The sequence below is a fragment of the Gopherus evgoodei genome, chromosome 7 (assembly GCF_007399415.2).
Source record: "Gopherus evgoodei ecotype Sinaloan lineage chromosome 7, rGopEvg1_v1.p, whole genome shotgun sequence".
NCBI lineage: Eukaryota > Metazoa > Chordata > Testudines > Testudinidae > Gopherus > Gopherus evgoodei.
In genome coordinates this window covers 108,363,771-108,381,890 of record NC_044328.1, presented here as the reverse complement: position 1 = coordinate 108,381,890, position 18,120 = coordinate 108,363,771, and the positions used below count along the sequence as shown (strand labels likewise).

Here is an 18,120-nt window from a genome sequence, read left to right as displayed (position 1 = left end):
GCTCCAATACAGCCTGAGAGGTCAAAATCTATTTTACTGCGCATAGGAAAATGGCCTAAAGCACCAGGTTTGGGATCTTTAATTTCCACCTGGATGACCACCAGATGGGAAGGAGCCTTTTCCCCATCTCATCTGCAGGACAGTACCTGTAACACTGCATTCCCTAGTCATGCAATGAAGCGGTAAATTTGGGGTCTGATCCTAAGACCCAGACTTTTTTCCTTTCCTCACTTTTGGGGTCTGATGTCTCTGCTCAGGTTTCTCTGATGATTCTGCAAATAAAGACTCATTGTTTCCTGAGTAAACTGGTTCAGGCTGTCACTAAATCTTCCTTAAGTGCCTCTGCTCTTGTCCACCTCACCTCCCCCTTATCTTGTTTGCTTTCCAGTGTCTGTTAACCAGAAGTGCTCTGCTAATCCAACACTCACCCATCAGTCCCTGAAAGCTGCAGTTAATTGATGAACCCAAAGCCCCTTGTGTATGTCTGGTAAAAGGGCCCATTTACCTTTGGAACCTCCCATGGGCCGTTTATCAAACCCTTAAAGACCAATTATCAAGGGGACAGGGTCAGATTGTCTTTTGTGATTTTTAAACTGATTTTTAAAATACATGATTACTTTAGAAATTTGAAACAATGTTTCTCTGATTAAATATTTTCTTCTCTTTCCATATCTGTTTTTTTTATCATAGGCCCTTGCACTGGACTAACTGTGCTGTTTTTGTTCTTACAGGATTGCTCTTGAGCACTGATCTGTGCAGATTGGTCTTTTTTTTAAAAAAGAGAAAATGAGACCCTGACGAATTTGTTTTAGAAACAATAAATATATAGATTGAATGATGATCACTTTCTAAAGGGGTTTAAGAAATATGTTCCTTTCAGTAAGCCTCCTGACGTTAGCATTGCCCCTTCAAATGGAACTGTTTGTCCTTCATACCATTTTAAGTGCTTCTGTCACAACTAACATTTACAGTTCAGAACATCAGCGCTTGAAAATAATCTTGTGATGGCTCATTTCCTATCCACCTTGGTCATTATCCCTCTCTCTCCCATTTCATCTGTGTACTACACAAGTGCAATTTTGCTGTACGTAATAGCTCTCATCTCTTCCTGTTGCCATTTGCCATCATTGAGTTTTAACCATTGGAGGGAGATAAAAAGTGAAAGCAAAAGTGCAGGGAACTGGAGGTGTAATCCTCCACTATTCCCTTGCCAAACATAGATGCCGCCCTTGGGCAGGCAGGACTGGACTGTTTTTCTACTTGACTTCATGTTTCAAAACAAATATTCTGAATAAGTGGTTTATGCAGTCCTCAACCTTATTCAAAGGGACACCTGTCAACTTAAATATTTAATACAAGTGTTTCTCTTCCCTGTGTTGTATTATTGTTTTATATGATTGAAACTGAAAGGATTTTTGTTGTTTAAGTCAAATTCCCTCATCCCCCGCCATCACAGTTGATGCAGTTTGTTTACTGTCTGTTGAACTTCATTCAGGTTGGACAGTGAAAGTACACAGGCTGGCTTCCCTGAGTGCATCAGTTTTGCTTCTGGCTCCTGTACACTAGGCCCCTGCTGGGTTTTGTTTGGGTTTTCAATGCTGCAGGAGAGTATGTTTGCATTTTTAAGCAATTTATTGATTTATTTAAATTAGTTCAGAAAAAACATGCAGATATTTCTGTTTGGTTGTAAGGGCCTGATGCTATGACGTGCTGAGCGTTAATGGGCACCTCTCAGCACCTTGCAAGATTGGGCCCTAGGATTCTGTATCTGTTACCACAAACACGCTCTTACCAAGATCTCCAGTGTAAACCCAAGTTGGCTTGGTCCCTTTATCTTTCTAATGGATTCTAAGTGCCCAGACCCTATTTGGGCAAAATTCTTAATGATGTCTGTGGGAGTTTTGCCTGAGTAAGGACTGCGGGATTGGACCTAACAATAAGGCAGGTCCATTCAGGGCCCTTCCTCCATTCACAGGCTGTTTGAACCTACACTGCGAGTTATCCTTTTGCTGGATTAAAACTATGTCATGATGGCTTCTATCTTCAGCCAAGGAGAATTGCTGGGGCTGTCAGGGCCTCTTCTGTCTCATTGCTTCTGTTACTTCAAATATTCTATCCCCCCTACTCACCCCACCTTCATTCTTTTCAGGCTGAGCATGCTACCCCTCCCTTCAGCATCCACAGGCCCCTGCTGAGCCATAGGTGGTGGTTGCGTCACAATGCGGAGAGTCGATCACTAGGCCAGTAATGGCTGCATGGCCCCTGTGTGTGGTTCTGAGCAGGAGGCCCCTGCGGTAAAGTTGTGGAGCAGTTTCCCACCCGTGCCCTCTTCCCATGCCTCTCCTGACTGGCTGCATACACTCCCTCAGCTGAAATCCATAACTCTCGCCTGATGAGACATGGCACTGATGGGCTCTTGTGATTCAGGCCTGAGTCCTAGGTTTCTTTTCCAATTAGGCCATTCACTGCTCAGGCCTGTGCCTGCCCTGAGCACTTGGGATTGCCATGGCAACCAGGAGCGCCAGCATTTATTAATCATCCGGGTGGCCTTTGAGTTGGCATGGCAACTGCAGACAAGAATAGAAACACAGGAATGGGAAAGTGGCAGAGGAGCTGCCAGGCAATGGCACATGTCAGGCAGAGCTGGGCCCCCCCGACCCGGTGCCGGGTGCTGGGAGAATTGAGGCCTTCCCTTCAGATCTGGCACTTTTTCTTGGCTTCTGAAACAATTTTACTTTAGGCTAAGAAAACAGCTCTGCACATGGGAGTGATTCTGGGATTGCTGCCTGCTGCAGGGAGGGGCTCAGTTGAGACTGGAGGATGCTACAAAGAGAAACTCAAAGTGAGGGTACAGGTTAGGACTGAGGTGCTTCAGCACAACTATGTGGGCCAGGACTGGACTGAAAGGAGACGCTGTGATTTTTGACTGAAGAGCCTCTGAAGATCTGGACGTGGAACAAGCACACTGATGGTTTGCATTGTGGTTACTGCCAGCTGCTTTCAGAAGTGCTCAATTGACTTAATTTACACATACATTTAAGCCATCTCTCAAGCCTATATGGTTCCTTTCCCACCAGACACACAATAATCCTACCACAGCCCCATTCAGCCCTGCTGTAAACAGGTATAACTCCATTGAAGTCAGTGGCATTGCACTCATTTACACCAAGTCTGCATTTGTCCCTGTTTTTCCACTCCACTGGTTCTACTTTGCCATGAAGTAGGGTAAGATGCTCTTGAATGTTCCTTATTGCAGGAGGAGTTTCGGCTGGAGAAGGGTCCCCAGCTGCTGGCTCTGGTGGAGGATGCCTTCTCCAGGCAGACAGATGGACTGCAGGCCCAGTGGCTGATCTCTCTGAGCAAACCCAATGAGAATGACAAGCACCTGCTAATGACCTTGGCAGGGGAGCAAGGTAGGTGTTGGTAGAAAAACGGAGTGGTGGTGGGAGAACTGGCAAGGGGTGTATCTGGCTTCAAGATTGTTTTCCAGTGGAGATTTCCAGTGATGCTGGAAGGAGTTTTCTCTGCCTTGTTACCCCCAGTTTTTCTTCTGGTTATAGTGACATAATCCCTCTTGCTATACAGTACAATGCTGCCTCTGTTAGCTATACCTGGTGATTGGAGGCTTGTCGGTGTGTACATAGAGTATAAGCCTCTGCCCCCCATACACCATGTCCCCCCCCCCGTACATTCCTGCCGTGGTTTTCCCTCTTGACAGTCACATCAGATTCCAGGTTCTCCTCCTGACCTTCAAGACTCTGCAAAGCTCTGCTCTCATCTTTCTCCTCCCTTCACTCCTCCAGGGCCTCCTGCTTCACCCCCTCCCTTTTTATCCTTGCATGCATTCATCTTTGTGCATTTTTTCCCAGGCTTGCCTCTGTGCCTCCCTCCCTCTTCTGCTGCAGAAGGTGAAATCGTCTGCTTTTTGTTCAGATCTGCAGAGCCTGCCAATGCTACCCAGTGAGGGTTAGAAGAACTATTGCATGTCCATTGAAAAGCAGTCCCAATGGAAAAACTCTGATCATCTGGGACTGTCTCTGTTCTGTACTGCTTCTGTAGTCTGTTTAGAGTATAGGCTCGATGAGGAAGGCCCTATAACTATGTTATTTCATACAGGGCAAGTAAGAAGTAATATTATAAAATGCAGCACAGTTGTTGGGAAATAATGTTGACATTTAAGGGGTATCTTCTACGTGCTTGTTTAAATTAGTATATTTCTCCCAACACTGTGGACTATGCCATGTACCATTAAAAAGACTCTTGTAAGCACATGAGACCCTAATGTCAACCTTTCTTTCTATTGGAGGGGATCCCCTTGGGGATGAGAAGCTGGGCTGTGTAATGCTAGCAGCACAGCTAGGCTGGGGCAACTGTCAGAAATGGAGTTCTGTGCCCGGTTAGGAGCCCTGGAATCGTCAAGGACTAAATCATTTTCTGCTGTGAAGAATGAGGCTCTTGTTAGGTTTCCTCTCTGTTGCTGGACCGAACTGGAGAGGCACTTGGAGAGGGACAAATTCTCCTTGGCCTCTAAATCCTACTGACAGGTCATGCTTTTCTGGCTTGCCAGCTTGGAGAGTATCCTGTGAGCTGTGTGGGAAGGAAGCCACTTGGGGGCCACTCAGTGATGGCTAGTGACTCCCTAGCAGGGAGGCTTTTGCAGATTTCTTTCTGCCAGGAACAAAGTTGTTGCAATATGTCTCCTGACAGTTAATTGTGTCATGCCTGGTAGGCTGCCTTGCTAGGGATCCCTGCAGAGCACAACACATGTCCTTAAGAATTCTCTAGGTCAGGAGAGAGGTGTATTGGCAGAGCTGTGTGAGCAACTCAGGAGTAGCAAGTGCTGCAAGTCGGGGCTGAAATGCATTGGCGGAGGGATGTGTGAGTAGCACAGTGCTTAGCCCCATTATTTTTGGATTCCAGGTATTCCACACTTTCAGTTGCACTTGCATGCATCCAGAATTCCTGGCCAAACATTGCTTTTACCTCATTAAATAGTTTGTAAAGTAATAAAATGTGTGTCTCCTTCTCCACATCCTGCCCTGGAATTCCCAGGGAGTGCTGATGTGCTGAATGTGTGAGCCAAAGCAGAGCATGTAGGGCTGACCACTTCTGTCTGTTTCTCTTCCTCTCACCAGGTGTCATCCCTACAAAAGATGTCCTGATGGCACTGGGGTATGTTCAGAGGAGCTTAGCCGAGGTAAGAACCTGTCTGCTTAACCTACAGGCTGAAGGCAGTCAGTGTAATTAAAATGGGATCATGCTTCAGTCTAAGGAGGCTCTGAACCCTTCATAAGCAAATTGGCAGAACTCCCTATTCCCTCTCTGATGACTGCAGAATGATCAGATGTCAGTTCCCATTAAGAGTGACTGGCTACGGGATCATCTGCTGTCTCTGGAAGGCTTCTTTGAAGTTGCTGTCCACACTCTGGGGATCCTGCACAGACCAATCCCTTCTCTGCTCCCCACACGACCATCTGCCAGGATGGGTTGCAGATTTTATCTGTAGGATGTTTTTATAGAAAGATGAGACCTGAGGTCTGTCCAGCTCATCGCCTTGTTCACTTTGAGCTCTTCTTGCCTGTAGTTGCTTAGCCTCTGCTGAATAGTCCGGGTGAGTTCCCACACTGGGCAGAATGCCCTCTAGGGTTACTCAGCCCTCTGTTTCCTAGGGAAGTATTTTTAATTGTTTTGGCCTGTCATCATGTTCCCTGTGTTACTGGGACCATACTGAAGAGCTGAACCTTAGATTTGCTCCAGAGAGGGGGACACTTGATGAATGCAGGTGGCTGTGTCTTCCCTCCCCCCAATGTTCAAGTTTGCTTTTCAGTCTCCTCTGACATCACAGCCTTCAGTACAGTAACTCCTCACATAACATTGTAGTTATGTTCCTGAAAAAATGCGACTTTAAGCGAAACGATGTTAAGCATATATACACACACACACACACAAAATTTAATACTGGTACACAGTGATGATGATTGTGAAGCTTGGATGAGGTGGAGGAATCAGAGGATGGGATATTTCCCTTACTGCTAAATGATAAACTAGCAATTGGCTGAGCTCTCAAGAGTTAACTCTCTCACTCTACAAGGCAGCAGGAATGGAGGGAGGGGAGACATCACAGACAGAAACACACACCATATGTGTGAGAGAGAGAGAGGCGCATTTTCCCTTTAAGTACACTGCCTTAGATCAGCTTGCTGAGACGGGTGTGTCCCCCCTGCTCTATGGAAGATGGAGTAAGCGGGGTGCAGGAGCAGGGGGGAGGGTGACACCCTGACATTAGCCCCCCTCTTTCTTCCCCGCCCCCCACAGCAAGCAGGAGTCTCAGGGAGCAGCGCCAAGGCAGAGGGCAGGAGCAGCACATGGCAATGGGGGAGGGACAGCTGAACTGCAGGCAGCTGCTGCACAGGGAACTTAGGGGAGCGGGGAGCTGATGGTGGGCTGCCGGTCCACCCTGGTTCCAAGCCCCCACCAGCTAGCTGCAATGGGCTGCTCTTCCTGCAAGCAGTAGACAAAGCAGGCGGCTGCCAAATGACGTTAGAAGGGAGCATTGCACAACTTTAAACGAGCATGTTCCCTAACTGATCAACAACATAACAACGAAACAACCTTAACTGGGATGACTTTAAGTGAGGAGTTACTGTACTCCATTTCTCTCATTGACAGCACTATTCGAATTCCATAGTAGACTACAGTTACTCACCAAACATTCCTCTAAGAACGTTGGTGCCCTGGATGAGGAGCCTGGGAGAAGGCAAACTAGTTTATTTGCTTTGAAACTGCCCCTTTAGCTTGTTGGACTTGAAGGCGTTAAGAGCCTGATTCTGTTCTCACTTACACTGGTGGAACTATACTGACTTCAGTGGAATTACTCCAGTGTAAGTGGGTCAGACCAGAATGTGTTGGCAGATGCATGCCTTCTCCTAACCTAACAACCCAGTGCAGCTAGACAAAGCAAATTAAGTGCTCAGTGTGGTATTGATTGGCTTACACCAGAGAAAGTGCTAAAAGCCCTACAACGGGCATTGCTGAAATTGTGTAAATAAGGTACCAGCACCCTGAAGTGGCCTTTCCATAGAAAACATTGGAGGAGACTTCAAGGCTCGCTTGGTGTTGTTTGAGAGAACAATAAACTACCTGCAGAGATCCTACAACCTATATTCTAGCTCAGCACCTGGAATTCTTTCTCCAGCCGTATCAGTAATGAAACAGACTCTTTATCACAGAGACATTGTGTAATCATAAGCTTGGAAGAAAGAGGGAGGATATTCTCTTACACTCTTCATATATACTATTGAACTGATACATAACCTTTCTGAAATCTGCCAAGTCACTGAGACCAATCAGCAATTTTCAGCTTTGTTTGCTGACATCCCATTTCTAGCAGGCAAAGTTTTGTTTTGTTTTTTAAAGTTTTGGTATCATGCTTGTCTGGAGTATGTGGCCTGGGGGAGTGATCACAGGACAGGGAGTTTGGAAATCCTATGTTCTAATCCTAACTATGACACTGACCTGCCATTGTGACTGTGGGCAAGACCCTTAGCCTGGGTTTCTCCCTTGTAAAGTGGGGCCTTACCTGCCACCAAGGAGTTTTGTGGATTGAAGTGAGTGTTTGTTAATGTGCTAAGATCATTTCTGTGAACACTTCATGGGTGTGTCTACACTGCAGTGGGGAGCAAGCCTCCCAGCCTGGGTAGGCAGAGTTGGGTGGGCTTGCACAAGTCTCCCCCTGAGCCACACCTTCCACACTGCTATTTTTAGCATGCTAGCTGGAGTGCTGCTAGCACAAGTCTGTCCGCCTGGGATGGGAGGCTCGCTCCCAGCCATAGTTTAGATACCCCATACGTCTGACTGGCCTCTAGAATATTCAGTATCCCAAGTGGAAGCTGGTGGAGTGGGTCACTCGTGTAGGAACAGAATGCCAGTCTTCCATCGAAGGAGGTTTTTATCCACAGCTTTATTCCTGCACTCCTGTGAGCCCAAGTTAGAGCAAAAGAAACAGCAGGTTTGTAATGTAATGCCCCACTCCAAGTTACACTCAGCTGAATGAGTAGTTCTGCCTCCCCCACAGGCTGTCCTCCCCTTTGCCCACTAGGTAGCTGTTTCTAGAGCATTCCTCCCTCTGACTGGCCCTGAGCCACAGCCCCTGCCTTGCTACCCCACTCTGCACACCTGTATGAGCCCAGAGCCGGGATTAACACCTGGTGTGCTGGTTTCTTCCCACTGTCACTCCCGAGAAGAAAAATGTCATGGCCTCATGGAAGATTTGTAGATAGTATTAGACTGAGATGGGCTTCCTTCCAACTGTGCAGCACAATCCCAGAGCGGATCCCACCAGTCTAGCTCTTGTTCCTGTTGGTCACAGTTAGCCTGTGCACACTGCCAGAGCACTGGGATTCTGCACAGGACAGTGACTGCAGCTCCATTAATCTCCAAATGGTTGAGCATGCCTTTCTTTTCGGTGAATTTTAGATTGGCATCCAGAACTACTCAACCACCACAAGCTGCCAGTCACGGCCCAGCCAGACTCGCAGCGACTATGGGAAACTCTTTGTGGTGCTGGTCATCATCGGTTCCATCTGTGCCATCATCATCATCATGGGGCTTATCTACAATTGCTGGCAGAGGCGCCTGCCCAAGATGAAGAACATGGTGAGTACATGGAGGGTGGGGGAAGACATCTGGACTTGGCTCTTATCCCTCAGGATGGAAGGAGTGGGGTGGCTGGGTGGGCAGGGGACATGTTCCTTCTCCATGTCCACCTTCCCAGGTGAGTTTGGTAGAAGCACCTGGGCCAGATCACTGTGGGTCAATGGCCGTGTCCATATTAGAATTTGGGACCCTGATAGTGTTCCCTTATTTGTTCTAACCCAATAGCATGAAGCGTAGCCTGCAGTGGGCCAGATCCAGCTCAAAGAGTTCTTCAGAGCAGTCACCTCCATCTTTAATATGGAGATGCTGCCTGCAGATCCCAGCATGCCATGATCCATCTTGGTTCAAGCAGCCAGAGTGCATTGCATGCTGGCAACAATGTTATCCACCATACTTTACCCCTTGATTTTAAAGTTATGACTTCAGGTGGCTCCATTTTATATAGAATAGGTGCAGCCTTTGGGCTCCTGGCATGTGCCACCTCCTTTCCACCAGAGGGCCAGTTGACCTTCACATGGAGCCATGAATAAACTCCACCCAGTCCTGTTCCCATGAAAACAATGGCAAAAATCTCCATTAACATGAACAGGAGCAAGATCTGGCCCTGGCCTTGCGCCTCTACAGCATCAGGAGCTTTTCTCAGTTTGTGTGTCCCATCCTGCCGCCTCCTCCTCCCCCTTCCAGTCACACGGCGAGGAGCTGCGCTTTGTGGAGAACGGCTGCCATGACAACCCCACCTTGGATGTGGCCAGTGACAGCCAGTCGGAGATGCAGGAGAAGAAGACCAGTGTGAATGGCGGAGGTGCCATCAACGGCCCCAATGGCTGGGATGTCCTGATCACCAAGCGGGCGAGTGAGGACGCAGATGTATTTGAAGAAGATACACATCTTTAAAAAGAGAAACAGCTTAAATATATGTCTATCCTTTCTTGACTTAAGGACAGTGAGGTGAGGGGCAGCTTCTCAGGAACCTCTTATATGGCTTGGGACAGAGCTACTCTTTCTTGTCGTGATCCTGAGGCTGCATCCGAATCCTGGAGCAAGAAGGCTCACTGGGAGTGGAGGGAGGCGGGTGGGGTGCTGGGGTGTGTATGTGTATGTGTCTTTTGCTATCAGTAGCGCCAATGCTTTTTTCATCACTTTTAAATGCACTTACTTAGCTCTCTGGTAGCGGCTGAGAATGGCTGGGTGTGAGAAATAAAATGATGAGGCTAAGATGGACTCCAAGTGACTGGGGAGTCAACTCACACTGGGTGCCCAGCAGGGAGATGGCAGGCCAGACCCTGACCTCACTGGCTCCTGGAGCTGGAATCAGAATCTGTCCCAGCAGGTGCAATAGGAAAATCTGGGTCTTGTTCTGGATCTGGGAAGCGAAGATTCATTTGAAGTTCTGGGCAGAAAGTTTGCATTCTGTGCATGTATGAAGATCAGATATTCTCTGGTGCCCTTGCTTTAGCTTCTGATGAGATGGGCTGCTGTGTTGTTCAGATGAAAACATTTTCCTGTGACCTCTCACCTCTGCCTAATACCCCCCAAATCCCTTTTTGGTTCCACAAGCACGATGTTGAACCTGAAAAGTTTGAGCACTTTAACCTAGCCTGGTTTGGCTGGATGATTGCAGAGAATTCAGTGCTGCACTGCAGGGCCTCTGTTGGTACTTCAGTGTGGGGTGGGAATTCATCTGAAAAGGACAATTGCCTACCTTCTGGCATCTTGGGAGGTCACATCAGCAAAAGATCCCTTGTCTAAATCTTAGAGTAGGAGGCCTTTTCTGCTCCTATCCCATTTTCCATGGTCGTGGCCTCCAGCTGTGGGTTGATCTCGTGAGATGAACATACAGAACAGCTAGGACATCTTACTGAAGGAAAATAAGATCCAGAGATTGAAAACTTCCCCCTTCCATTTGGGACCGTACCATATCTGTTTCAAGGGAGAAGATTCTAGTCTCACTCACATCGGTATAAAGCATGAGTAATTCCACTGACGTTATTGCATTTAACCTAGTATAAAAGTCAGTGTGAGGTCAGAATCAAGCCTAAGTGCCCATATGTGCGCTTCTCAGGCTTGCCTTGGGCAAACCTTAAGGCCCCAGCTCCCTGAGGATGTGATAAAATGAACTTGAATATTCATAACTGTGCTCCCAGCCCTGCCTAAATCATGATGCTCAAAATTACTGCTCTTTAATTTGAAATGTTTTGTCCCTTTTTTTCTCCTCATTGTTTCATGGACCTGGGTCCAAAATAAATACATAAGAAATTCCCCTCTTCACCCTGTTTTGCATATCTCCATTTTCAGGCTGGCTGGCTGCCTGCGGCAAGATGCTATTAAAGTTTGGTCTTTAAGGGAATAACTGTACAAAAAGAGCCAAATGTATTTAATGAGGATTAGCTATTCACTTGTAATTCAAATCTATCTATGTCTGTAGGATGCTCCTCACTGATATCTGAGTGCTGAAAGTGAGGATATAAATGAGATTGTTAATACAGATTAATTTTTGCATAGCATCTTCCATACAAACTGACTCCCAAATCAACTGAATTGAATAATGCAGGACTATAATTAGTCAATGTTGTGGAATCAAGAACCACTATGTTGAAAATGCTTTGAGGTTCTTCAGGATGAAGAGATGCTATATAAAATGTAAGACGTATGGTGAATAAATAAAACATTGAGTTAAATTATGTGTTTATTCTGCACCTAGCAGAATGGGGCCAACCTGCCTGTGGCCTTTAAGCAGCCCCACAGTATAATGTTAATAATATAGCTACTAATCCTCATTAAATATGTTTAATATTCAGTAGCTACTATAAAAAATAAAATCATATTAAATCAAACATGGTGTAGGACACCCACACAAAATACATTTTTCCTTGTTGGTTTCCCTCACTCGTTCCTTCAGTGCTGGGCTGCTTTGCCACTGTTGTTTCATATCCTCTCACTATGTACAGAGACAGCAGAGAACTGATCAGCTAATACTTAAGCCCAACTGACATAAGTCAGCATTTGTTGAGATGGCAGGGAGCCACCAAACTTTAAATTGTTAAAGGTTTGTCACCAAGGCTTATTAATTAGCAGCTGTAGCCAGGAGCGGCTCTAGGCACCGGCAAAGCAAGCAGGTGCTTGGGGCAGCCCATTTGCAGGGGCGGCAGCTGGCAGGGATCCAGCCTGGGAGCTGAGGACTAACAAAGCTGTAGTTCCTTGGTTAGCTCCTTGCCTATAGAGCCAGCCCTGGAACAGGGAAAGAACTACATTTCCCAGCATTTCCTTGGCTGCTATGAACAGGAATGGGAGGGGGAGGGAGTATGGTAGCTGAAACCTCATGCTTGCTGTGAATAAGAGAGCTCACTGCTAGAGCGGGGTGGCACTGTGAATGGGGAACAAGTGTGCCCAAGGAGTAGAAGGCTTTGGCCCAGATATTCCCTTCAGAAGACATCCCCAGACTGGATTAGGTATACTGGTGCGACCTCACCTTGCAGCCCCCAAAAAAGGAATTGGGGGGACTAAATGGACAGCGCCCCTCTCTGTCTGAAGCCTAGCAAGGGAGGTATGTGAATTCCACTAGAATTTAAAATGAAAAGTAAGGGAGGGGAGTCTCTACTGAACCTGGGCAGCTTTAGATACGGTACCAGGCATGTAGGAGGATTTCCTTTTCTGAGCCATGGAAGCAGAAATTGACTTTTCCTTTCCAGATTTAGCTAATATTCAGAAAGGGAATCTAGCACCTGCCTTCCAGATTTGAACACCTCAAAATTCAGGAGTGCTCAAGGTCCATTTGAGCAGCTGTTACTTCATTTCTCCCAAATCAAATATACTGATCCACTGTAATTTGCTGTAGGAAAAATAGGATAAAATTGAGCAAGAAATGCTTCCCAGTGGTTTTTAGGACTGGAATTGCTATTTTCAACAGCCATTGCCTTTTTTTTTTTTTTTAAGTTTTATTTGTTTAAAAGGAAGACAGTGATATTGCATTGGCAAATTCCCCATAGAAACAAAGAGTGGAACAAAAGAATAATAAAGGCACCTCAACTTTTCCTCATTTATGGAGGACAGTCTTATGATATGCATCCAGATATCTTCCAATCACACAAGTTAAAAATTGTTTCATTTTACTGCAGATCTGTAACCATATGGGAACCAATCCTGTCTGTGTTCTATGCACATCCAAAATTCCTGCTGAATGACCTGCCCTGGGAGCAAGTTATCAGTGACCTAGGGCTGGGGCAGAAGGAGGGGGCGGGGTGGGAGAGCCCAGGGCTGGGGCGGCAGGGGGTGTATGAGTGGGGGGACATTGGTGGAGGGAAAGGGGGGAGCCCAGAGCTGGGGCAGCATGGGGTGTGTGTGGGGGGAGAGCCCAGGGGTGGGGTGGCAGTGGGGCGTGGGGGAGCCCAGGGCTGGGATGGAGGCAGCCAAAATGTTTTTTGCTTGGGGCAGCAAAAAACCTGACTCTAGCTCTGAAAGCTGCCAGCTACCAAGCTCTAGTGGCTTGCTACTCCAGTTCCTTATGGTTAGGGTAGCATCATGATCAGGACGAGCGCTAGGGATTTGAGCGCCCTAGGCGGACAACAATTTCGCTGCCCTGTGCGCTGGTCCCGCGGCTCTGGTGGGGCTGCCGCAGGCACGACTGCGGTAGCTCCACCGGAGCTGTGGACCAATGGACCCTCCGCAGGCACGACTGCGGTAGCTCCACCGGAGCCGTGGACCAACCGACCCTCCGCGGGCACGACTGCGGCAGCTCCACCGGAGCTGCCTGCCGCTCCCTCCGGCGAAATGCCGCCCACCAATTATTCTGGCGCCCTAGGCAATTGCCTAGGCTGCCTAAATGGTAGTGCCGGCCCTGACCATGATTGTATGTTAGGAGGCAAATTCTGAGGTTCAGGAGCTCTCCAAACGTCTAGATTGGTCTTTGGATGTCTGTCACAGTGGCCAGATCACTTGCTTTGGAAGCGTCTCAGAGGAGGTGTGGCTTGGCTATGTAATCCCAGCTTGTCTCCAAAAGCCTTGTGGCTAATAGCATTTTACTATTAAAACTGAGACATTTTGAAAATCTACCTTCCCCACTTAATTTACTATTTGCATTTGGCTGGTCTTTGGAGAGTGAAACTTCATGCATCAGTTACACTGCATGGCCCTGATCCTGCAATCCTTCCATGAGCAAAGAGCTCTTATTGACATCCATGTGCAGGGTTTGGAAGTGTATTCGTACTCCTAGTCAGTTTTACTCTGGGTCTTGTGTTTTGGATTTCTAATGCTGCAAAGGGAGGTTTAAAGGAAGAAAATAATGCTTTTGTTTTTTTAATTATTTGTTTAAATCCTGGAAACTTGTCTGTTCATATAATTTTGTCACACTTTTATTTTTAACATAAACCCTCAGTGTTGGGCACCAAACTGGACAGAGGATAAGCTGGCAGTTCAAAAACTTACTTCACATTCAGTAAGGTTTCTTTGTAGTCCTGTCTGCCACGTATTAGGTTACACTGACACCTGGTGGCTTCTGGTAGTTATAGGTTAAATGAATAAAAAGGACCGTTTTCTCTTAACTGTGAATGCTCATTTTTCCTGTGATTTTTATTAGTACATTCAACTGATAACCACTCACATCTTAGCTGATATTCTGTAGCTGTTGAAATCACTTGTGGTCAGAGGGTTCAGTATGAGGTGAAGTGAGACAAATGCTATGTGAGCACACCCCTGCTTTACCTCTGCAAAGCAACGACAGGGAGTTGATGTATTGTTCTCTGGGGTCACGGTGCAGAATTCTGAGCTGAGATCTATAGACAGCAATAGATGTTGCAGTACACCACAGGACACGTACCCATCAATGAGATGCATCTGCATGCAAATAAAGGAGGTTTTTAAAATAGCCGTCTCTGGTGGTGAACAGCATACAAGAAGAAAAGATGTGAGTTGGTGCTTGACTGGAGTGATGGGTAAGTAGGAAGGAAGAAAGAAGAATGGCTATCCAGAAACATAATGAGCTACAGCCTGTATGTTTGGTGGGGTGAAATCTAATTTGGTGGGGTCAAAGTACAGACTGCTAGCCAAATGTAGCCCAGGGGTATCTGGAATGGGACCTGTGGCCACCATGTTGTTTAAGGTAGAGATGAAACCAAATGGATCAAGATGTATGCTAAGACTTGTCATAGCTATAGGCTGCGTCTCTAGGTTTAGAGTGTGGGGAAGGTATCCAGTAGCGAGCCAGCAATTATAGTTGTAAATTGCCTTGAGAACCCTCTGGATGAACAAAGCTGCATAAAATGTAGGGATATTATTATAGAAGTTATTAGAATGATTATTTTGAGAGCAACAATGGATCCTTTTTACCCTTTGCTGCTTGTACTCTGTGGCAATAACCTGTGCCCTGTCCACAGACAAAGTTCCCGCAATACAGCAGCAAGAGTTTCTCCTGTACAATGGGTTAGGGTTCATGAGCCTGACTTTCAAAGGTGCTGAGCACCCTCAGCTCCCATGGCATCAGTGGGAGCAGTGTGTGCTCATCACTACTGAAAACTGGGCCAATAGCCTCTAGCTTAGACAGCAGTGAGTGTTCTCAAATTCCTTGTTCCTGCTGGGCTTGGCTGCCTCAAGCCACCCTTTGTATTTGTTTGGGGCTGTGACTGAAGAAAACTTAGGCTTGGTCTACACTGAAAAGTTATATTGGCATGGTTACATCAGCCAGGGATGTAAAAAACCCAAACCACCACACCCCTCTGTGAGCAACATCACTATGCCAACAAATCCTCCCCCCCCCCCACACCCCACGACACAGATATGTTGACAAAAGAGGGTTTCTATCAACACAGCTGGCTTTGCTGGGGGAAGTGGTGTCCCTACACTGACAGAAAAAGTACTGTTGGGGTAGGCTGCACCTCCTGTGTGGAGCTATGCCAATATAGCTATGCCAGTATGGTGTCTGTAATGTAGACACACCCTGAGAAGCCCTTGGGGTTGGCCCTTAAATGGGCAGGATTGTGGCAGTGATTTGTTTATTTATTAAACACAATAAAAATACCTTCTGGTTGTCTGAACACTTAGTAGGATGGGAGAATCCATGTTTGATCACCCCAGCTTCAACTGACTTCTCTTGCATCTGCACACAGACATTTACATACACTCATTGTCTTTACAAAAAATAAAGCCACCCAAATCTCAATTCCTCTAAGCTGAAATAATTGTTACATTAACTAACCCTCAAAGCTAGGTACACTCTTTCTGCTCTTTGATCCTTTTTATTCAAAGGCTTGGCTTATAGGGGATAGAGTGGGAAGATACCTGCTGGACCATCCAGTCTAACTCTCATGCTTCAAACACAAATATATGATTCTGTCCATACAACTTTGCCTGGAACACCTCTCATCCTATAATTCCTTCACCAGGCAAAGGGATTTTCCTGTCTGCTCTGCCACATGGCTTGGAAGGTCTGACTTCAGTGTATCTCTGGGTGCTGGTAACATTAACCCCTTCCCTGCCTGTATTCCTGGGGATTATGATCATCTGCAGCAAATGCACAGACTGGATTGTGGTTCGCATTGCAGCTTTCATCTGTGCTCTCCTGTGTTCTCACCATTCCACTAAATAAACTAACTTTACAATGGTTACTTCTTTGTTTTCCTTTGCCAAAATATAGTGTTAGCTCACCCCTTCCAGCCACCCCAATACCATAGCCTGGGCCACCAGAAGTTGAGAGATGCTGCTGCAATGTCTCCACCTGGTCTCTTTTTCAAGCACAGCTGTAAACTAACATGAAGAGTGACTTTAATTCTTATGGGAGTGACAAACACAAAAGGTAGAGCCCAGGCCCACTACAGAGCAGAAAGGCAGCTCTTCAGCAAACCCCACTGCGCTGTTCTGCCAATACAACTTCTGCTTTGGCTGCAGCATCACAGGGGGCCTGAACCTGTTCACGTAAAGATTGATATTTGTATATTGTTGGGGTGGTTTTTATGGTGTGGACAGACATCTACAGGACCAGGGATTAGGATGAACTTGTAAACTCCTTTCCAAACTTATTTCAGGATTTCAAACGGGATCTCCAGAGTCAGAAGACTAATGGAGAAGTCTCTGTGGCTCCCTGTCTCACTGGCCAGAGGGTACAGGTTGAATTTTTTTTTACCAGGCACCTATTAGCCAGAGGACTAACATTCCTAGGCAGAGTCCAGGATAAAAGATAAGGGAATAGGACACATCAACACAATCTGTGGAAATGTTCTAGTGAGGAGCCCATTCAATTTACTCCCACCAGGTAGGAAGGGAGGAGGTGTCACACTTCCTACCAGGGTGCTGTTCATGGATCCTATGCAGGGGCTCTATCTTTCGTATGGGTCTACAGCTCATAGGTGGCTGATAAAGCCTTCCCCTCCCCCACGGCTGGAAGTGCTGCTCTCTCAATCCCACCAATGTTCCCAGCCTCCTATCTACTGGGATGGAAGAATAACTGTACTATCCCTCTTCTAGCTTCCTGGCTGCTAATAAGTACATAGTGTCTCTGCTAATCTATTGTTCCTTTAGCTGTCTGCCTATTATTCCTTAGAGAGAGAGTCTATATGGCACTGCCCTTCCTCAGCCTTTAGTTTTTGGGTCATCCTTTCTCATGAATAGCTTCAGTGTCTGATCCTGCTCTGCACTTTGTAAAGTAGCAGTTGCAGAGTGAAATTAACATAATTCTCATTAATTTCCTTGCTGCATACTGGTCTGAATAGCAGAGCACTGAAACTCACCACAAAGGAGTTAACATCAAACTGTTGCTTCCTGCGAAGTTATGAGCAGGAGAAGAGACACTGGAGCTGCCTGTGTGCAGACTCAGGAAAACAGAATTCCGTAGTCTCATTTGAAAGATTTTCTTCTAAACCAGTGGTTCTCAACCAGGGGTACATGTACCCCTGTAGGTACGCAGAGGTCTTCTGGGGGGCACATCAACTCATTTATATATTTGCCTACTTTTACATCAGGCTATATAAAAAGTACTAGCAAAGTCAGTAAAACTAAAATTTCTTACAGACAATGACTTGTTTATACTGCTCTACATACTATACACTTAAATATTAAGTACATTATTTATATTCCAATTTATTTGTTTTATAATTATATGATAAAAATAAAAAAATAAGCATTTTTTCAGTAATAATGTGCTGTGACATTTTTTGTATTTTAGTAGGGCTGTCAATCACAGTTAACTCACGCAATTAACAAAAAAATAATTGCAATTAAAAATTAATTGTGATTAATTGCACTGTTAAAAAATAGAATACCATTTGAAATTTATTAAATATTTTTGGATGTTTTTCTTCATTTTCAAATATACTGATTTCAATTAAAACACAGAATACAAAGCACATAATAATAAGGCACAGAATACACAGCGTTCACTTTATATTATTTTTTATTACAAATATTTGCACTGTGAAAATGATAAACAAAAGAAATAGTATTTTTCAATTCACCTCATACAAGTACTGTAGTGCAATCTCT

General features: G+C 45.9%; 1 protein-coding gene across 2 annotated transcripts in view; it reads left to right on the top strand.

The window, feature by feature from the left end:
• The window catches only part of PODXL2 (podocalyxin like 2), a 41,908-nt gene extending 30,095 nt beyond the window's left edge, over positions 1 to 11,813 (top strand). For both annotated transcript variants that reach the window (XM_030570842.1, XM_030570841.1), the window contains 4 exons: positions 3,257 to 3,413; positions 5,136 to 5,197; positions 8,476 to 8,655; positions 9,340 to 11,813. In XM_030570842.1, the coding sequence (XP_030426702.1) occupies positions 3,257 to 3,413; positions 5,136 to 5,197; positions 8,476 to 8,655; positions 9,340 to 9,549 (609 nt within the window). In that variant the 3' untranslated portion in view covers positions 9,550 to 11,813. The remainder of the gene's footprint in view (positions 1 to 3,256; positions 3,414 to 5,135; positions 5,198 to 8,475; positions 8,656 to 9,339) is intronic.
• The last annotated feature ends 6,307 nt before the right edge of the window (positions 11,814 to 18,120 follow it).